Raw genomic sequence first — 22,568 nt, 5'->3', positions numbered from 1 at the left:
TATACACTTAGCGAACCATTAGTAGAGATGATAAATACTCAATATGCTTAGCTCAAGTTGATCGCTGTCGTGTTGAATTTCGCAAAATGTAACTTTAGATAACAAAATGCATGTGTAAAAGCTGGTACACCGCATCCAGGAACTTTTTTTTAGAACTAAGTCAGCTTTAGCTACTACCCTCTGTCTAAACTCTTTTACCATGTTCACCAGGAACTTTAGCTGCACGTTTATTTCGGCCCTTGGTTTGTTTTTATATACTCTACCAATGTTTACTGATGTTTTTATCTTGTATCTGTGTGTGTCGTAGACACTGTGTTGTGTGTGTATTTTAAACTTTACCAGTATCGTTATTCTAGCTTGATAGTGAGTACTAAAAGACATCTTATTTGTTAATATTCATAATGATAAAGTTAAGATTTTTTATTACATGTGATTCTGACATGATGTCACTACATGCACTTCTCCGCTCGCCTCAGGTAAATAATGCGTCTTTCAGCTGAGCTGATCGCGGTCGACGTAGCACGTTCATGTGTTTTGGGGGCGTGGCTTTGGAAAGAGCCCTGAAGGGAGAAGGTGGAGTGAATGGAAATAATGAGCTGTCTTTAAAACAGTCGTGAGAGGTCTACAGACACTCAATTTTTATACTTTCTTTTTCAGAGTACTTACATTTTAATTATGTATTGATATATAAAGAAAGTTTAAACAAATTTTAAACAAACTTACCTACCCTACCTTTAACTTTACAAGTTCAAATGAACAAATTTTCTATTTGATGTTCACAAGGGGCCTTACTGACGGTAGAGACTAGAAGGGATACAGCTACGGCCACTGGGCTTAAAGGGTTAGTTCACCCAAAAATGAAAATTCTGTCATTAATTACTCACCCTCATGTCGTTCGACACCCGTAAGACCTCCGTTCATATTCGGAACACAAATGAAGATATTTTTGTTGAAAGCTGATGGCTGAGAAAGGCTTCAGATAGGCCTCCATTGGCATTCAGTACATTTACACTCCCAAGACCCATAAAAGGCACTTAAAACGTTGTTACAAAGTCCATCTCACCACAGTGACTCTACAATAATTTTACGATGCGACGACAATAGTTTTTGTGCGCAAAAAAAATCTAAATAACACCTTTATCCAACTTGTTCTTGTCTTGCGTGTGTGCCTCCACGACGCATGCGCGAGAATATGACGCAGATCCGGCGTTCGGACACATGACAGAAGCGATTTGTTTACCAGCAGAGGAAGACGCGCGTATCTAAGCTGTTGAATTCTACATTGATCGTGCTTTAGGTCTCGGCGTAGTTCTCAAAATGGGGTTAAAGTGTGCATTTCATGGATTCCCGAACCCCGGCGCTACGTCACATTCTCGCGCATGCGTCGTGGAGGCACACACGGAAGACAAGAACAAGTTGGATAAAGGTGTTATTTTGATTTTTTTTTTGCGCACAAAAAATATTGTTGTCGCATCGTAAAATTATTGTAGAGTCACTGTGGTGAGATCATAGACCGTAAAAAAATATGGACGACGCGACTTCATTGACTTCCGCTGACCAAAGTTGAAGCTTTCATAGGCCCGCTCACGGCGCTGACATCTTGGGACCGAGTCTGCGCAGTAGCGATCTCGGGACCGGAGTTGCGCAGTAGAGAACAGGAAGTAGAGGCGCAATTATCAAAAGCCCGCCCACACTCTCGCAGATGCAGAACAATTCATTATGTTGGTGTGAAATAAACAGTTATGGAAGTGTAGAAATTAAAGCTAAAGCTCCAATCTCCTCCCAAAAATCCAGAAAAAAATCCGTTAGTGCCTCAGTGACAAGTTCATTCAGAGAAGCCGTCAATCTCAGCTGTCAATCATGACGTCACACCCCTCGTTTTTATAGCATCAAATAACTCACTAAAACTAAACTTATTTAAAAAACGAACACTTGAAATGAAATTATTGTAATAAAAACTGCCTAAAATGACAGAAACCATCTTTAGGAAACAATTATTTGAAGTGTAATTAAATTGTTTAGTGTGTCTCGCGCCCATTCTAATACATGGAGAGGCGGGGTTTAGGAGCTATACTGGGACCGGCCACCGGGGGGCGATCGAGGCGCGAAAGCTTCAATTTCTGACTGAAGCACTACAGGCTTGGGTGAGATGGACTTTGTAACGACGTTTTAAGTGCCTTTTATGGGTCTTGGGAGTGTAAATGTACTGAATGCCAATGGAGGCCTATCTGAAGCCTTTCTCAACAAAAATATCTTCATTTGTGTTCCGAATATGAACGGAGGTCTTACGGGTGTCGAACGACATGAGGGTGAGTAATTAATGACAGCATTTTCATTTTTGGGTGAACTAACCCTTTAATTACTTACCCTCATGTCGTTTGACACCCGTAAGACCTTTGTTCATCTTCGGAACACAAATTGAGATATTTTGTTGAAATCTAATGGCTCAGAAAGGCCTCCATTGGCAGCAATGACATTTCCTCTCTCAAGACCCATAAAAGGTACTAAAGAAAAAGTCCATATCTCACTACAGTTTTTCTACAATAATTTTATGAAGCGAGACGAGACGAGAAAAGTTTTTGTGCGCAAAAAAAAAAAAAAAAATCTAAATAACTACTTTATTCAACGAGTTCTTGTCTTCTGTCTGGGCCTCTGACGTGAACTTACGAAGCACCACTAACATTATGCATTTTTGGATGAACTAAACCTTTAATGGCCCGCGGGGATACATCGAAATACATTGGCAAATGTGCAGTAAAATATCACTCAATTTTCACCAGATCGAGCCACAGAATCACCCACTCTAAGGGCGTAACCATGGTAGTTTTACCTGTCTTCACAAGCACTTTGAGGCTCTCATCTCTCACCAGCGATTAAACGTTTTTTCGCCTTACTTACTTCCCTCCTTTCTCTCTTTCTTTAGAGTCCTCTGTATTCATACTCATTTTAGGACGTTTAGCTGGGTAAACCGTTGTTGAAAGGTAAGAACGCGCGGACATTTCGCACTTATGAACCGCTAGCCTAGCCTCCACGTTTAAACTTCGCGCTCTTTCCGGTTTCCCATATATGGACTATGCGCTATGAACGCGTAGAATGATTGACAGGTAAAGAATGCCTCAAGAGTCAAGAGTCAAACCCCTTGTAAACAAAAGGCTGTCACGGAGATTGTTGTTGTGATATTCCAGGGAATAGCATCATTTTTACCATTACATTTAAAAAAAATGCTTTAGGATCTTTGGTGCTGTTCCTATGTGTAGCTTATATAAAAAGTCGATTGATTCCCGTCATTTTGTTACCTTGAACAAAATAACTGTAACAAGGCGCTGGTGATAGTAGCCTACTTGTGCGTTTTGCAGTGTAATTTGATATTTTGGAGATTACAGAATTCTTTGATATAGCCTACACTAATCATGGTATTTTAAAAAAAACTTAGGCTACCTGATGATGTTAGAAAACAATCATTCTCATCCTCGGATAAGTGTGCATCTACTCTATTCATTTAGGCTATACAGATCCTTCTATTGTGGAGACACCATAAGTCCCTTATCTTCTTTTGTCCTGGACTGTCTGTTGAATACGTGACAGTAATAGACCGATGCCCAGAGGAGGAAAATGAAGACGTGCTATCAAGAGCAGCTGTGGCACAGCAGCTGGTCTGACAGTGTGGCCTGAATACACGTCTACTCATCTAAGGTGCCATTAGAAGGTCACTGCTTGTGTGTCTGCATACATGTTAGCGTTGATTATTTTTGAAAGTAACATATGTGGGTCTTCTTTGTGCCCTTTTCAAACAGCATCAATGTATTTTTGTTGTAGCCACTGAAATGACGTTTCCGGGGCAATTTCAAGCAAATCACTTTGATCTAAAGCATTTTAAAGGTATGAAGATGTGCTCGGAACCGATTCAGATCAATGTAAACAATAAAACACTATGTATTTTTATAAGGTTTGATGTAGAAAGTGATTTTGAAGTATTAGTTTGTACTACTACTTCTACCCCCTCTAGTGGTAAAGGTGTAGGCCTAATACAGCAGCTTGTTGAACTGCTCGGGAAAAATGTATTTGTAATTCACAGTGATCAACTCAAATCATCCATTTACAACATTTTTATTCTGAGAATTTATTTAGTCATTGATTAAATATACAGCCTACAAGTTCAATTATCTCAAAATGTACATTTTCCAAAGATTATACCAGGTATTATCTTTGATTCTTTGGATTCATTGCACAAAGTTCCCTCTGACCAATCAAATTACCAGTCTATTATTTCTGCAAATAGGCTATATAAGCAGTCTAAAATATTTATCTAAACATATATCACAACTGATCAATCAAAAGCTTATACTGTAAATTATAAAATAACACTCTTTTCATTCAGTTTCATACATACATCCTGCAACAACATTCATATTGACGGACGGTAATACTTTACAATAAGTTCCCATTAGATGACATTAGGTAGTACATCAACCACTAATGAGAAATACATTTTTTACAGTATTTATTAATCTTTGCTAACGTTAGTTAATAAAAATCAACTGTTCATTGCTAGTTCATGTTAGCTCAGTTCTATTAAATAACATAATAAATAAGTGATACATCTTTTGATTTTAATATTAGTAATATTGAAATTAACATTAACTATGGTTAATAAATGCTTTAGAATAACTATTGTTAGTTCATGTTAACTAATTAATGTTAAGAAATGGAACCTTGTTGTAAAGTGTTAATTATATATATGCATCTATATTTATATCTGTCCTAGGAGATCTGGTGTGAGCTTAGCAGTACTGAATCAGTTCACTCAGGGTACATCCAGAAGTGCAGCAGATACCCGCTGGCCCGACATCGCGACGGGTCCTGGAGGACATGGTGAGATCCTGCACAGAGGTGGAGTGTTCCAGAAGCTCTGCTGGTGTGCTCGTGTGCTGGTGGGGAGCTGGATGCTCTGTCACGCTCTCAGGGGCGACGTCCTCAGCAGTCTGGTGTGCAAAGAAATCTCTGTCCAGCCAGTTTTGTAGGTTCCCTGAAAAAGGGCAGATGGTGTTTCAAAATGAGAAGATATTAATAGAATAAGGTGAAAACATATCAAGTAAATAAAAGGTAAATGCATAGAGAACACAAATATGTGGAGAAGGCAAACCTACTATGGGGGTTTGCAAAGTGAAGGTCTGAATCGAGCACATTCCGTTTGAGTCGAGAGCTCCCACACGATGTGACCACCATCCGAATGAACTCGCGACCACAGAGCTTCACTCGTACATCTTGACTATCAGTCTTGGAAGTCTCGAGGAGAATTAAAAAAGCTAACGAAGCAAACCACTTAATGTTCATGGTGTTTCTTGGGGGTGATCAACTTAGAATACACAATATCCAAGTGTGTTCATGCACTTAACTACCAAAACCAATTCGAGGGTTTTTATACCCCCACCAGACCTTTGGCATGCATGGTTCTACAAGAATCTATCCGGCCTTGAATGAAGAAAATCATGTTCTGATCTTTGAGGCCTTCAAACCTGGAACGTATTTTAGATAAAACATGTCAGCTGTGAAATATGATATTGCCTGGGGTCAAGGAAAATTGTGATAGCTGGTCACATTTTTCGTATTTTCTTATAATATCTCTTTTATGAGTTTACAGAAATGCGTCAATGAACATGTACTAGTTTATATTAAGGGAAGATTGGTAAGATGCCACCACCATGAATATCACTAAATGTCATCTAAACACATTTATTTCATGCTCTTCTTAATCTTGACTATTTATCTGAACATCAACATTTGTGAGATTTATTCCATCTGAACAGTTCTAATCTAATAGTGATTTATGAATTGAATATAGGCCTATGCTGGATATGAAAAACAAGTATGTTGTTTTTATTTTGAAGTAAAAAGTTAATGGAACAGAAGCTCCCAGTGGAATGTTTTTGCAGGTGTTTTTCTTATTATTTATTTAAATAATTATTATAATAAATTGAGTTGTTATTTAACAATTTCGTGAATTAGACACATTTCCAAGCATATTGAAACACCGGATATATAGAGAAAAAAATTAACAGAAATGAAAAGATTTAATTCTTTAATAATTTTGTGAATTTAAAATGTTTTTCATCATAAACTTGGGTAGTATCATTTATAATTTCTCTTTTAATAGTGGGAAGATGAGGGAAGATGCCCACAGTGGGGATTTCCTGTTGAATTGAAACAGAGATAACATCACTGTAAAAAAAAAAATGAGCCATGGGTCTTGTAATTTTCACAAAATAAATTAAGTTGATAATTAAAAATAGTGTATATTTTTTCTTTAGAAAATTGTGGTTCAGTGTTTTATATAAAATATTGAGAACATTTCACTAATAAAACCAAGAGATACATTTTCCTAATTTTTTTAAGGAGATTTAAACAATTTAAAGGCTTGAATTAGGAACCGATTAAGCTGATAAAATTAAGGAAAAAAGGCTACTTATTTATTTTAAGAGAATTAGCTCAATTGTTTTATTTAGAGACACTGTTGTCAGTTCCCAGCATGCTTTGCATATGGCTGGAAATGGAGAGTTAATATTGAAATTAAGTGTTATTTTATGTATTTTTGAGTGAAGGGAAACATCTGTTGATGTTTAATGTTCAGTGGTTGACATTTAAAATAGTTTCTGTTTTGACCGCTACCATTGTGCACAGCTTATGGTTAAGTTGTGATGTGAATAACAGCATGCAGTAATAACTAAAACATTTTATTGAAACATTTCACCAGTGTGAGTATCTGTGATCACCACCAGAGGGCACTCCAACCCAGACTGTCATTCTTTCATGGACTACATTACCCATAATCCATTACCCAGACTCATCAGCACTCAGTGTACACCTGTGTCTCATTACCTCTGCCTATAAATACCATGTTCGCTCTGTCATTCACTGTGAAGTCTTGTATTGTTACACTGCATTTCTGAATGGTCTCCCCGGTGGTCTTTAGTTTTCTTGCCTGTTTCCCGGATTACCCTTTTGCCTCTGTCCCCTGCTTTGTTTGTTTGGACTGCCTGCCTGCCTGCCTGCGTTTTGACCTTGCCTGTACTGTTGACTACGATTGGAATACCCCAATAAATGCTGCGTTTGGATCCTCAACCTTTGTCTCTCGGAGCAGTTCCGTAACAGTTGCTTTGACCAGTGAGCAATAACTTTGCTAATGCCAGTGCAATAACAAGTTTGTTTCTGCTTGTGCTGTGCTAGCAGCATATAGTCTATTAGTTGTATAACATAATATAGTCAAATATAAACAGGACATTTCCATTCACTCTAATGTATACCCTTTTTTAAAGTCAACTTAAAATAAATAAGCACATTTCACTAATATTAAATTAATTGTTTCATAGACTTAGGTGATTTTACATTATTATTATTATATAGGTAGATTGCATTAAAGAAACCAAATCTTAAACTACTCAAAAATATTATGTGTAATATTGTTACCTTAATTTCTTTTAAGTAAATAGCACATCTTTTTTTTTTTTACATTGATGTACTGGATGATGATGATGCATATATCACAATCTGTAAAGTTATCTTTAAATGTTTCAATACAACAGGAAATTCCCACTGTGGGCATCTTCCCATGTTATGCATCAACAACTTACTTTTTTTTTTAACTTTTTGCAAAAATATAAATATATAATAAATATATAGTTGCAAGTCAGTTTTTTGAATGACTTTTGGCCACTGTTATTTTATTTGTTTTAAATGTTGGGGAGGGATAAGCTCAGTGGGTTAAACATATAACAAACAAATAGATACATTAGTTATTCCAGTCTGAATTCACTAGATGATCCCATAATTGACCGTTACGCAGTAATTCCCTACTGCCAATGTCAAATGCTGATCTTTCCCATGTAACAAAAGCCTCAAACATGCAGCTGTCAAGGGCTATTGTCTTTACATTCCCTTAATTAAAGTTGAACATTTCACTCAAAACATTGGCATCACAAGTCCTCTTGATCCTTAAATCCTGTTAGACATGAAGTCAGATCGCTTGACTTCTCACTGACGGTATAGCTTACCGTACATGCTCGCTTAGCACTTAGATTGTTTTCAGAGCAAGCAAAAAAATGGAGATGTTCATGGGAAAACTCTGAAAACAATACAAACAAAGCCTTTTATATAAGCCAAAGGAAAGCAACTCCACTGATATTCACATTTTGCATGGACTAAATACAGAAGATTGGACTCTTTTGCATAGTGTCATGGAGCCTAAATCTTTTTATTAATGACTATATTAAATCATTTATGTATTGACATACTTATAAAGTGAACTTTATGCAAGTTGCAGGAGTAGGCTATGTTATGTAATACAGAGTAAAGGTGATCCATTATGTAAAAGTTTCAGAGAATAGAAGTTTGACATGATGATATAATGTATTATAGGAAGGATATATGATTATACTAGGGCGGGGGGTGAAAGGGGAACAGAAATTAACAGGATTCCTGTAATCGTTTGGCTCTGGCTCACTGCAAATACAGTCTTATAAACAACAATCATTACAAATAATGAAACAATAGAGGAAATCACCCTTCAGACCTTCCATAAACAGTTCAAATGTGAGTTGGGCTAATCTGAAAGGGTGGTAAAGTGCTCACTGGAGGATATAACGTTCACAAATTGTGTTGAAAAAATAATTTCCCAATGCTATTGTCAGTCTTTCAATCTCATGGTATCCAAATTCACATCACCTATACAGAAACAATGTGAAAGCAACACTACCAAAGGTGTCTGAAGGCCACATAAGTCTCACTTGATCCTCAGAAATCCTTTATGCTTTAATTGAGGAAGAAAAATCTGCGGAATCTCAGGATTCTTGTCTGGATTTATCTGTACAGTGAACATCCACTTCCTCGGGGGACGCAAAGATGAATTAAATCATTTTAACACAGATTGTGTTGATGATGCAAATAATAGTGTGATAAAGTTTTATTTGAATCCACTTGATGCCTGAAATTATTTGACAACCGAAAAAACAGCACAAAGTATAGTCCTCAGCGACATGCCATTTGTAAGCCATCTTAAAGCTAATGGATTAATTTTCTTTAACCTGGTGCTCACCCATCTTTTAAATCCCTATTTAAGTCAAGGCAGGCTGGGAACCTAAGCTGTCTGTTCAAGGGCAGGGAAGGCAGGGTGGATGACGAGGACGTTCAGTGATGACACTGGCCGATGTGATGTCTATTGTCCTCATCAGACTCCTCGGCTAGAGGCTCGAAGCAGTTCTCACATTTCCTTTTCAATCTTTTCTTGAGGTTCAATCCACGCTGGATTTTTGTGTTAGTGCACTCCTGGGCCTTCAGCTTGGCATAATAGTCCGAAAATTTGTTAAATAGGATAGAGATTGGCATTCCATTCAAAATAATGCCGAATGATATGCACCCGAAGGCCACCACACGACCGGAGTACGATATGGGCACCACATCTCCATAGCCCACAGTAGAGATGCTCACCTGTAACAACGTTAAAAAAAAAAACAATATCTATTTATATATTGCAAATGAGGGCCAAACCACTGCAAAATACACAACAAAGACCAGCCTTTTCTAAATTAAAAGGGAAGAAGCAAAAGAGAGTTATGTTTCCATGTCAGTTGATCGGTTTGGTGATTAAAGTAACATTTTTGCATGCAAGACAACTTAGTAAGACTTACTAAGCCTCCAGGAAGTTCCAAACTAATCTAACTTTTCCAATCAGCATGGATGCCTCCAATTGAGCGGCATTACAAGGTATTATATAAGATTAACCACGGCTGCCAGAGGATAGGGACTAACAAATTAAAGAGGATAGAAGGATAGGCAGCCACCGCAAATGATGATAATGATAACAATAAAACAACAACACTCACACGCAAGTGATAGTGCTAAATAAAGCACTAACCGATGCCCAATAGCTAATATAAGTTATGCAAGTGTGTAATCTGTACATTGTAGACATACAGTCTAAACGTCCAATTAGGTTTGGCTATTTTCAGTAAATCAAGAATACAGCTATACAGTCTACTTAGAGATTTTTTGTTTTTAGTAAAATAAGCCATGCCAAAGAACTTTATTGATTCTATAGTGCAGTGTTGATTTAGTATTATTAGTATTTATTTATTATTTTGAATGAGCTTTTATTTCATATTTTCAGTTGTCATTTTATTTGTAGTTTCATTTTAGTGATTGTTTTCACCTAATATTTTTCATCTAATATTTAAATTGAATCTTAACTTTATTTCACTTATATATATAGTTGTAGTTTTTGATAACAAATAACAAGACTGGTCTGGTGTGGAAGACTGAACTGTACAAAGCCCAAACCTGATCACCATTGGTCTCCTTTGAGCCCATTCCATCGTTCCACATCAGTGTCTGACCTCACTCATGCTCTTGTCTCTGGATGAGAGTAAATCCCCACATCCATGTTCTAACATTGAGTGGAAAGCATTCCCAGAACAGAGGAAGCTAATATAGCATTAACGTCCTAATAATAGCCACGGTTTTAAGACTATATGCTTAGTTAAGACCAAGCGGCAACCTCCCGCAGTTTCTCATGAAGCCAATACAGATTACGGAAGTGACTTAAAATGCAATCCATCGACGACTGGCCGCTAGAGGCAGGCTCCAAAAGGGAACAGAATCTCATTAAGCTTCATGTTAAAATGGCCAACTTTACAGAAGAAAAAAACCTGTTTACAGCCTGGTACAAATTGTGGTTTTGGTCTATATATAATTTTGCCCTTCATGACAACTGTGAGGGGGGTGAATTTTTTTATAACTCATTCATTTACATTATATAAAGCCTTAAAGTTCTGCATAATTAAGGGTGTGGCCACTTTGAGTGACAGGTGGATTGCCATTTGTCTGCTGTCTGTTAGTCATCGCGTCACCTCAGCTCCACCCACGTCCCGCCTCTTTGTCCATTTTCTGTTATCCGGGAGTGATGCGCTATGACGCGCTGCCAAGATGGCAATGGCCAGCTCGACCCTACTTTACGCTTCAAAACTGCTCTTCAGAATCCTATGGGTGACGTCAGGAACACTAGCCTACGTCCATATTTTTTTTACAGTCTATGGTTAAGACATAGGATGAATTCAGGGTGATTGGGACACTTTTTGCCAATGAGATGGCTTGGGAAAAGTGTCCTAATTAACCTGAATTCACTCCATTAGGTGTGCCGTTTGGATGTCCGGCCATTTATATCAATATATATGAATTATACTGCAGTTCTGCTATTTGTGGTGAATGTTTTGAGACATACTCACCGCTGCCCACCACCAGGCATCTGGTATACTGCTAAAAGGTGTTCCTGCAACATCCTGCTCCACTGAGTGCATCAGGGCAGAGAAGGTGAAGATCCCCATGATGATGAACAGAAACAGACAGCAGACCTGTTCAAAACACTGGCGAAGAGTGAAGCCGAATGCCCGCATCCCCGTCGAGTGCCTCGCCAGTTTCAGAATGCGAAAGATTCGCATGAGTTTGACCACTTTAAGCACTTTGCTAATTTTGCTAACCCTCGCCATGGTTTTCAGGTCATCTTGGACACTGAGATCTTCCTGGTTAGCAAAAGCCTCAAATACCAGCTGGAGAAAGTAAGGCATGACAGCCACTAAGTCAACAAAATTAAGTGCACTCTTCAAAAAATGCTTGACGTCACAAGTTGTCAGCAGGCGAAGGAAGTACTCGAAGGTGAAGAAGAGAATTGAGGTGATCTCCACACACTCCATGTAGGTTCTTCCATAGATTTTATAATCTTTCAGTTCGCTCACTGTATTTAGAGTCATCGCTACTATGGAGATGAGCACAAAGAGGCTGGAGAACACAGCAAAAGACTTAGCAGCCAGCGAGGAGTATGGGTTCTCCATCAGGTCCCACAGTACCTTACGTACACCACCGAAAAACATTGTCTTGAAACCCGCCTCGTCGTGCTGAGGCTCAATTTCCGCCATAAGTTCCCTGTTCACTTTCAGCTGGTCTCTTATCTCGTCTATTTTCTCCTCGTAGAGAATGCGGCAACAGCGGGGAGTGTCCCTCAAGTGCAGGCCCCAAAACTGCATTTCCTCCTCAAAGTTGACAGGGCAAAGACTCTCCATTACCCATAACACATTGCTACAATAAAAGTGGAAGATGTAGTGGAAGAAAGTAGGATCTCGGTCAAAGAAAAACTCGTTAGTGATTACACAATAGTCATCGCAGAGTGTTAGCTGCTTGCCGGGATCTTTACACAGGGCTAAGCTGCCTATTCTGGTTTTAGGGTATCTGATAGCCAGGTGCTTAGGAATGGTAAAGACTTTCCCACCTACATTAACATTGATCACAGTCGAATGGCGGTGTGGCATCTTTGTTGCTTCCGTCTCACTGCCTTTCCTCTTTTCTTTATCTCTTTTGTCACTTGCCTGAGGAGATGGAGTATCAAGGTTGTCCATTGACGTCCAAGGTTTAACAGAGCTGTCTTGTGAAAAAGGAAAGGTGCTCTCTTCTTCCTCTACACTATGCGAAAAGCTGGCATTAAGTTTGACACTTGCAAATAGACTTGAACGTCTCTTTTTCAGCTTTTTAAGATGTCTTCTTGGTTGATCCATTATCACGGTAACTTAAAGGATGATGAATGTGCAAAAAGGTTATAGAGCTGAAAGATGTAGAAAAAAACAACAACTAATTTCTTGTTAGAAATAAAAACAGAAAAAGGCAGATTCTACATTCCAAGTGTACGCATCCCACTGTCCTTTAAAATGCGTATTGGTTTGAAGCTTAAAAGAAATTTTCAGACAGATGGAGAAAACATATTCCACTGCTTCTAGCTTTTAAGAGTTTGCAATATAGCTAAAAAGACAGAAAGAAAAAGCAACTGTATTTGTTTCGGCTCAACTGAAGATCAAGAGTTGGGATTTGCCCCACCTCACTGATGCCATAATCCCATTGCTGTTCTTTCTGTCCTCAACAGAGTTAAAAATACAGTCATGAGGATTAGTGTTGTGATTTAAGGATTGAGCCCTTGGAGGAGAAATGGAAAAGGATAAATAGCAGTTGCAAGGATACTAAGGTTATTAAATGCTCACCGAAAATTTCAATTTATATGTTGCTTTTAAACAACATCAGTGCATATTGTGCTCAGTCTAATATTTAAACAATTCAGCGCAAATCCTATAGTCCATAAAAATCCTTTAATCCCATAATTTCCTTATCTTGTTCTGTATCCTTTCCTCTGCTTTCATATCCTCTATGTGTTCTTATGCACATTTTACTACTGGTCTGATCGGACAAACCTGAAAATATAACATAAACAAAATCTCTATCAGTCATTGGCATGCAAATATCAGGAAAGAAAACTGTTGAAGAACTGTTGCATTTCTTTCTGACTTCTGATTTAACTAATAGAAATTGATATAGGCCTACTAATTTCGATATGTTCTGAAAAAACTAATCTGTAATATTAGCCTACTCATTTGTAAATGTAATATAAAAGGTGCTTGACAGGATCTTTGCAAAGGTCTTGTCTATTCTGGTTTTAGGGTGCGCTGAATTCTTGACATTTTAAACTAAACTAAGATATTATTTTTTACTTTATTTAGGCTACTACTTTTGTATTTACATAGGCTACCACAGATGAAAGATTCAAATAAATTAAAAGAGATTTTATTGATAAAAATAAAAACACTTCCACACAATATTTTACTTGTTCACTTTTTTTGCATGACACCCCTACACAACAAACCTTAAGTCAGTTTATCATCCGTTTATAAAACAGATTTTACATATCCCCTTACTTTACAGAATCTTTATAGACCAATTGATTTTTTATTGTAAGGTCGAATTAACGTTTAAAAATAATTGTACTGACATAATCAAAGGCCACAGTATCACCAGAAGTCTTCTTATATGTGATTTCTACAATTGTACATACAGCTGGTCCTAGATCTGCGGTACAAAAGTTTCCCCTCATGATCCCGGAACCGGAAACAGATTTGTTGTAACTGTAAAACCAACTTTTATTCATAGAAAGTATTTTTTAAAATATTTTTTTATATAATATTGTTAGCATTTTTAAAAATAATATCAAAATATAACTTAAATTAAAACATGATAAATTGAAAGTATGCAATTTATTGTGGGTATATAAAACCCGCCTGGACCACGTGACTTCCTTTCCGAACGAAGCTGAAATCATGGATGCCAGCCGCGTGCAGCCCATCAAGCTCGCCAGAGTAAGAAAAAACTATTTATTGAGTATTTCCGTTTGAATTATGCAAGTTAATACTTTTAAGATGAAATGTACACAATTTCAAGTCTTATTCGGGATGTGGTAGCCTTTAATAATCTTGTAATCCTGTCACAACACTGTAGCGGTGTATGTCGTTAGGCCTTCAGTTAGCATTAGCATCAGCATCATACAATCCAGCGGTTTGGAATGGATTACGATTGTTGTTTCCACCACATGTAATGTTTAATGATGTCGGTTATATTTACTTTTTATTGTGTCTTTATTACAGGTCACAAAAGTGCTGGGAAGAACCGGCTCCCAGGGACAGTGTACCCAGGTATGTTCAGACTGTTAATCCTCATGCTCAGATACATGTGGAACATGATTAGCGTCTTCATTAGAAAAACTATTAGATTTTTTTTGTGTGTGTGTGTGTGTGTGTGTGTGTGTGTGATGTGCAGGAATTGAGTTACATTGTCTTTTATTCTAAAGTGAATTTTGCTGGAGACGAATGTCCTAGCTTGCAGCCACAGCTCTTGTACGTTATTTAATTTTTAATAAATATTGAAACTCAGTATGACACGTTCTTGCGAAAATTATAGTATTTTATTTTAATAGTATTTTCTCTTTTTGTATCATTGTTGGTCATTTCTTATAAGATTTAGATAATTTATATTGTAGTTGGGTAGCAAAATAAAAATATTTGTGGCTTTCAATTTGTATGTAATTGAATTATTTTTAAAGTTATGATCCACAGTCATAAGACTTTTAAATATTGTGCTTCCATAGGTGCGCGTTGAGTTCATGGATGACAGCAACAGATCCATCATCAGGAACGTGAAGGGCCCAGTAAGAGAAGGAGATGTTCTGACACTTCTGGAGTCTGAAAGAGAGGCCAGGAGGCTTCGCTAGGTTAGTGCATGTTATCCACTGGTGTAAATGCATTAAACGCGTCAGATTGTGTGTAATTTAGAAGGAAAGAAAAACACTTTCAGCAAAGATTCGCAGCAAATTTAAATGCATAGATTTTGTATGGGAAGACAAGGTCAAGTTTTGATATTTAATCTATCTGACTGAAAAGTCTGAGTATTTAAACGTATCAATCCCATTTTCTTTTCAGTGTTCAAATTATTTGAAGTGTTTTTTTGACTGTCTGTTGTGTGCTAGAGAACAAATATTCTTCACATCAAATATCTCCCATATTAAAATGTAACTTGATGACTTATCACAGTTTTCCAGTCAGTATTTGCTGCTCGATGTAAGTTCTAACCATTTGCCTGTTTCCCCCAGCAGTGCACGTGTGAAGACATGCCATGGCCAAACCAGTAGATGTGGAGCACATCAACACCAGCTCTACAGTTGGCAGTACAATATCATTTGTGCGCAGTTTGAAATAAAGTGTCTTTGTGAATAAGTTGATCTCCTCCTTCATTTCATCCTAATTATTGTTTAAGGTGCTACCTTGAGATTTAAGGCCTTTGCACATTGAGTCCGAAATTCGCATGCAAAATTCTTGCACGTCAAATTAAATTCGACCTCACGTTATGTCAATCACGCTTGCACACTGCCTCCGAAACTTTCGTCCGTCAAAAAAAAAATTCGGAACAGGTTCGATTTTCTGCGTTTTTCGCATCCGTTTTTCCCATCTTCAGTGCTGATGCCCAACCTAAACTGATGGCAATGCTGGTAAATGAATCGCCAGTGCTCAGATACCCTTATATATTATTGTATCAAAAATACTACTAACATTATATCACAGCTATAATTATAGCTCACCAAGTCCCTGTAAACCGTGTGTGCGGAGACATACTGCTAGTCTTTGTTCAGGATCAATTGATTCACGGAGATTGGTGGTCTTTTTAATATGTGGCTCCAGTATCGCTAGCAAAGCATCAAACTGAGCCACTGACATTCTAAAGTAAACTTTGAATCGGTCTGGATAATCCTGCAGCTCCTTGATAAGGAGGTGGAACTCTCCTTCCTCTCTACGAAATCGCAGGAGTGGATGATGGACCCATTATTTCCTTTCTTTTTCTCTTTTTAAGACGAGTGGACAAAAAAAAATCATCCTCACTACTTGAAGACGGCATTTTGTGTTTTGCGTTTTTTTTCCGTAACGCATTCATTAATACGCATCGGACTCGGTGTGCAAGGTCTCTGTGCGTGACGAGTTTTTCGGATCACGAAAAAACGCATGCGAAAATTTCGGACTCAGTGTGCAAAGGCCTTTACAATTACTGTAGAGCAGTGGGATTCAATTGGCAGACCGAGGAACATAATTGCACCATTTCTACAGTTTAAAGTGAGCAAACAACGGAGCAGGACACCCCACAAACGCTCAGGGTTGTTTATGGTAATCATTTTCGCCACTACATCCTCTTAATATTTATTTTAATCTGGAGTCAAACGCACTTTAGTCAAGCCCTTACCGCTCTGTGCGCATTGCTTCTCTCTCGCTAAAGATGTAAAGCGTCACATTAAGAGTGTTAGTTTAACCGCAGTAGCAGAAAAAATTTACTTTTGCTAAAACACTACAGAAAACAAAGCGGCAAATACAATTATTTTAATCTTGTCATACAGATGACTCCGATTGTTTAACTAAACCATGTTTGTGACAAGTTAACGCATGCCACCTTTTAGGGTCTCTCCCCCCCCCCTCCCTATTCCTTTTGCATTTTTAATAAGCTTAAGAGCATTTCATAATAAACAATGTTATAATTTGGAAAATTATTTAGAGATGGTGAAGGAAGACAGAACTTAAAGGGTTAGTTCACCCAAAAATGAAAATTCTGTCATTAATTACTTAACCTCATGTCGTTCGACACCCGTCAGACCTCCGTTCATCTTCGGAACAGAAATGAAGATATTTTAGTTGAAATCTGATGGCTCTGAAAGGCCTCCAATGGCACGGTTCACTCTCAAGACCCTTAAAAGGTACTAAAGACGTCGTTACAAAGTCTCACTACAGTGGTTCTAAAATAACTTTATGAATCGGCGACAATAGTTTTTGTGCGCAAAAAAACCCTAAATAACGATTTGCATAGTGATGACGATTTCAAAACACGGCCTCATGAAGCTTCGAAGTGTTATGAATCAGCGAGTCGAATCAGCGGTTTGAATTGCCAAATTTCAGCAGTTTGGCGGTTTGACACGCGATCCGAATCATCATTCGGCTCACTGATTCATAACGCTTCGAAGCTTCATGATGCCTTGTTTCGAAGTAATTAATGACAGAATTTTCATTTTTGGGTGAACTAACCCTTTAATAGTTAACATTGTTTTGTGCTCCATGTTGAGAGTTTTGATTATAGATTATGTATGGTGTTTGTTTTTAGTAGTTTATTACTTTGAGCAAAATGGTCCATACATTTCTTAAGAGGTAGACCCTGCACCCCTTGTATGTTTTGTCAGTCCCAGGGCCTTGTGTGTAGGTGTCTAAAATGTAAAAAAAAAATAGCCTGATAAAACATCCGATCTAACCTTTTTATATTCATATCCTGTTTTTTTGGGGGGGTAAATATTCTTAGATATCACTGCTTTGGCTCTCGGGCCCAAGATTCTAATCTTTGGTGACTATTTTGAGTGTTGAAATGTACAGACCTCCACAGAGAAGGAAATATAGCGACCGGACCTCTTGGAACTTTAATTGAATACCCCCCTGTACTATAGTACTTATGGCAAGTTTTCCTAGTTTAATGTGAATTTCACATTAAACTGGCAAGATCCAAGTTCTGGCAAGACATTTTAGATAATAAAAAAAAAAACATCTTGTCTGACACATCTAATCATAATGTATCTGAATACACATGGGCTTAATTTTGAATGTTTTAAGCTTGGAACCAACACTAACATTCAACATGACTCAAATAATACATTGATAACAGTCTAAAAAATGTGTGGGAAATCTTGTATAGTAAAATATGTTTCTTTGTGCTAAGTTGTCGCTATGGGATATGCAGTTATGGGCATAGGGTGTAACATTATGCTTGTTTTCCAAAGTAATATGAGCAGTGAGTGAAGACTAGGCTAACCGCCTTATTTTACTGATGTTCTTGTTAAAGTAAATAAAATTTCGTCTTTGGCTGTAGTTGTATAGAGTTTATCTTGAAATGCTTTAGTACATTTTCTGTGTATTCAACACGAAGTGTTTGAATCACTATTCATTGGATGTCCACGAGGGGGCACTATCGGTCCTAAGTTTGCTCTGTCCCAGAGATTGCCAGAGTGTAGCCTAATCTTGAGCTGTTGGTGGGTAGAACAGCTGTGGAACAGTGTGATCCTGCTATAAGCACTGAACACATTTGCAGATGTTTAGGTCAGAGGCTCATAGTTTATTTTGATTAAATTTTTTTGACCACCTCCTGCTCTTCTTGCAAAAGAATAGCATCTGCACTCGCTGTTTTCACCTTTTACTTTGAATGCTGCAAGCCTGCAACAAAAATCCTTATTCCCCTTGAAAGTTTAACTGAACTGTTACATTCACTATATAATGTTTGTATTGCCCTTTTAAAGTATCAGGTCTATCGCCGCAAACCGATCCGATTAGCGAACGCATGTAAGAATGCATTTCTTCGTCAACATCTTGATTGGGAGCCTGCAGGGCCCGATTCAGAACTCGCAGCCCACCGCCTTTCTTTGGCATAATTAAGTACGGGCCGTTAAAAACCCGTCTTCAATCTCGACCGGAGGGACTGCCTTTTAGAATGAAAAGAACAGATTTAAACTAAATATTTTTGGTGTGCGCATCTGGTTGTCACAACACTGTTGTTGTCATCTGAATGTTGTGTGCATGTGTGTGTTGTGCTTATCTCCGGTACTGTCTTTGAATGTCCCTCATCCAGAGAAATCTTCTGATTAGTCTATTCAACGTTCAAACTGATTAGTCTGCTCTCTGTGGTCCTCCAGGCACAGTCCTGAAATGTTTCTGACAGTGTATGGTCTGTTATTGGCCATTCTTATCACTTTTGCTGGTGTCCAATATGTTTTGTGTCCAATTGAACTCTTGTTCTCCTTCCTGAAGAGGTCTAAGATGTTTTGCTCCTCTATTGTAGTAGTAGGCCTGTTTGCGTCGGTTGCATTTTATTGCATGTTCTGTGCTTACAACACCTGGCTGTCATGTGTTGGAAGTAATATTTCGTTCTTCTGCTCATGGGTCTTTGTGCAGGACTGGCATTGAATCCCTGAGATATAGTATTCCTGTGTTCTAGAATAGCTATGGATCAGTCTTTGCTCTCTTTGCCTTTTCCATCAGCTGTATGGCCTTCTTTACCACAGACTCAGCTTTTCTGTTACTTTGTGGATATCCTGTAGATAATGTTACATGCCTGGATTCCCAAGCTGTGTCTGGGATCCCATATCGTGCAATATGGGCCTTTAATTTGTGTATGTGCTTGACCTGGTGTCTGTGAGACAGTCTACTTCCCAGAAGTTGGAGATATAGCCAGCTGTGATGAGATGCTCTGTTGTTAAATGAAATCAAATCTGTTCCCACTTTTGCCCATCACAGGAATGTCATGTGGGCACATTGTCTCTTTCTGCTGCCGAGTTTATCCACCGCTCTGCAACCCGCACATTTTCCTATGCTCTTATGGCTGCACTCATCCCAGGCCAGTATGCGCAGTCTCTTGTTCTGTGTAAGCAGCTTTCAATGCCTAAATGTGAATTGGCTTCCACCTTGTCTGAAGTCTGATCTGTGTCCGATGTATGGCACCTCTTTCTAGCTCAGCTTGAATTTTTTAAAGATGTTTCTGTTTCTACAATTTTCCAGTAGTTGTCTTAGTTCAATGTCATAATCTTTCTCATCTGCCTCATCATTTTCACCTTCCCCACGAACGAGAATGCCATCTGCTATTATCCGGATTCCGGAGCCCCTGCAACGCCTGAGTCAACCTGTGCTGGAACACTCCTTAAGCTGGGTTGATCCCCATGGGCAATCTGATCCATCCTGCCAATTGGAGTTGCGAAAGTAGTGAGATAACTTAACTGTTCTGAAAGCCTTATGTGCCAGAATCCGTTCTTCACATCACACACTGTAAAGACTCAGAAAGAACATCATCTATAGTGGGCAATGAGAAATGTTGACGCCTTAGTTCTTTGTTTCGGGGTCTTGGGTCATTACAAATTCTTAATTTTCCACAAGTTTTCTTCACAATCACCATTCTGCTAATCCAATCCAGTCTTTTCCTGAGCTACGATGCCTCTCTACCAGGCTTCCCAGCTCATCTTTTAGGTGTTTTATTAGTGGCACTGGAACTCTACGCTTAGGAAACCTCACCAGTTTAACTTCAGGATCGGTTGTATTTCTCTTCCAGACATACATTGTCTTCAGAGATATCAGCATACTATCGTTGTATATCTCTCTTATTCCACAGTTCCTTTTCTCTGCATCTCTCTGCGGTAACAATATCATCAATCGGCCATCTTACCAGATCCATTGCACAGCCTTGTTTCCGGGGCACTGACAAACTTTTCTCTACTACAATGAATTCCAGACGATAGAGTTGTCTGTTTCTGATTTTTATTCTGCATTTCCCTATGGGTTTCAGGGTGCTCTAATTATGCATGACCAAGATCTGTTCAGTCTTTTTCATTACTGTGTCAGGGTTTAAAAGTTGAATGGTATGACGTTGCAACTGGCTCTGCAGTCTAGTTGAAATTTTACTGGCCTTTCTCCTATCAGTATGGTTGCGAACAGTTGTTTTTCTTGTTTGTCCTACCTATTTTGTGAACTAAGGCTTAGGATTTCTTGAAATGGTTCCCCTTCCATTTCTGCTGCACAGTTTATTATGGGTGTTCATGGTTGCAAAGTAGTTCAGCTTGCCACATGTTCTGCACCGCTTTCCAAACTCATGCTGTTCTCCACAGAATTTCCACTTAGTTGATCCAGTTTGTTTGGCACTCTGGGCCTGTTTAACTCTCTGAACTGCATGCACTTCAGCGTTCTCTCCCTCAATAGTCATCACATTCTTTTGACAGTTCTGATGCTCTACATATCCTCACACATTTCTCAAGTGTCAGGTCCGAGTTCGGTATGCCGCATACTTTTCTGTCTCTAATCAGAGAGTCTCTAGCCGATCCAAAATTGCATGTATCAGCCAGCACTTTCCAATCGTTGGCAATCGTTTCGTTTCTGGAGAAAAACGTGTATCTTTCCACGGTTTCATTCGTTGCAGGATTGCAATGGTTTCTGAAGTGCTTCTTAGTGCTTCCACTTTACTGCATGTGCTTGCACATCTCAATGACGTCACACACAGAACTCTCAATTCAACCATCTGTCCCACCCTGCTGACCATATATAACATAATGTAACACAGGACAGGGGCATCTTTGCCTGCCACTGCCGTAAAGAGGACAGCGTTGAACCTGGGTAGGCGCCTGGGGAACTGAATAGCATAGCTAGGTCTGATTGTCCTGATAAGCCAGCACGACGGGTTGGGAAGTGCCAACCAGGCTTCCAAATGCACGAGTGGTACCAGAGGAACAAACATTTTTGACATACCTGCAATGGGGCGGCGTACCGAGCGTTGGCCGCCATGTTGTGCATCCCGACTCCCGTAGCTGTGGGTGTACTGGAAAATGTACCTCACTACGTGAACACCAAATTAAACCAGCTGGTGTTGAGTGAAGAAGCTTTGCATCCTTGGAAACACACCACGCTGACCTGTGAGGGGTTTTGTTGTATTGTGTGTTGCGGCCGGACATGATGAAGTGAGGGGCTTGCATACATCATGTCCGGGCCGCAGCCTGTGTGACCCAGAGAGTGCGGAATCTGCTTTCTTTGAAAATGTGGGTACCGCTGCCACTTGAGCTAGCGGCAGAACAAAAAGAAACAAAAGATTATCCACCCGGCCTGAAGTGAACCAGCTGAGGAACTTCTCTGATAGTGCTCCATTTCATTAAATTTGTCTGCCAAGCCTGTCATTCTCTTCTTGTGGTCATCACGTGTCTTCTTAACTGTTGTTATTTCTGCGTTCATGTCTTCCTGTGCGTTCACACCGCCGCCGGCGAGAGCGTCAAAGTGGCCGGAAGTCATTCATTTTCAATGGGAGCCGGCGGCGCGGCGTGTCTTGGACGATTTGGCCGTCGAGAAGAGTTGAAATCAGCTCAACTTTATTGTAATGTGCTATGACGCGGTTTGGCGGCAACCGGGCGGCAACCAATCGGAATATAGAAGTGCTCCGCTTGAGAAGATTCCAGAGAACGCTGTCCTGGAAACTTTGGTTCCGACCACATTAGTTCCCAAGCAAAATGGAGGAGAGGTTGATCATTGCGGTGGCGGGTTTGATAAGAAGGCGCGCAACACTATTTATAGGCAACATTTTCGATGTGGAACGCTTGTTTTTCAGCAGGAATACAA

At 39.0% G+C, this 22,568-nt stretch overlaps 3 protein-coding genes across 4 annotated transcripts; 1 reads left to right on the top strand and 2 right to left on the bottom strand.

The window, feature by feature from the left end:
• Nucleotides 1–4,781: 4,781 nt before the first annotated feature.
• On the bottom strand, nt 4,782–5,334 carry insl3 (insulin-like 3 (Leydig cell); the record flags this gene model as incomplete). The annotated part of the gene is made up of 2 exons (XM_079819935.1): nt 4,782–5,026; nt 5,148–5,334. 2 exons carry the CDS (start codon nt 5,332–5,334, stop codon nt 4,782–4,784), a joined length of 432 nt encoding a protein of 143 aa, XP_079676061.1.
• A 2,360-nt stretch (nt 5,335–7,694) lies between these two features.
• Nucleotides 7,695–12,888, bottom strand: LOC307127744 (potassium voltage-gated channel subfamily V member 2). The gene is made up of 2 exons (XM_079819165.1): nt 11,274–12,888; nt 7,695–9,480 (listed from the first exon to the last, which is right to left on the bottom strand). The coding sequence occupies exons 1-2, from the start codon at nt 12,591–12,593 to the stop codon at nt 9,181–9,183; spliced, it is 1,620 nt and encodes a 539-aa protein (XP_079675291.1). The 5' UTR covers nt 12,594–12,888; the 3' UTR covers nt 7,695–9,180.
• A 1,251-nt stretch (nt 12,889–14,139) lies between these two features.
• Nucleotides 14,140–15,626, top strand: rps28 (ribosomal protein S28). Of its 2 annotated transcripts, none has more exons than XM_079820273.1 (4): nt 14,140–14,216; nt 14,502–14,549; nt 15,002–15,124; nt 15,506–15,626. In XM_079820273.1, exons 1-3 carry the CDS (start codon nt 14,178–14,180, stop codon nt 15,122–15,124), a joined length of 210 nt encoding a protein of 69 aa, XP_079676399.1. In that variant the 5' UTR covers nt 14,140–14,177; the 3' UTR covers nt 15,506–15,626. The 2 variants fall into 2 exon arrangements, with proteins under 2 accessions (XP_079676399.1, XP_079676400.1); XM_079820274.1 differs by having other exon boundaries at nt 15,503–15,626.
• The last annotated feature ends 6,942 nt before the right edge of the window (nt 15,627–22,568 follow it).

Source organism: Gobio gobio, assembly GCF_949357685.1.
Source record: "Gobio gobio genome assembly, chromosome: 6".
In the NCBI taxonomy this organism is placed as follows: Eukaryota; Metazoa; Chordata; class Actinopteri; order Cypriniformes; family Gobionidae; genus Gobio; species Gobio gobio.
This window is presented reverse-complemented; position numbering and strand designations above follow the sequence as displayed.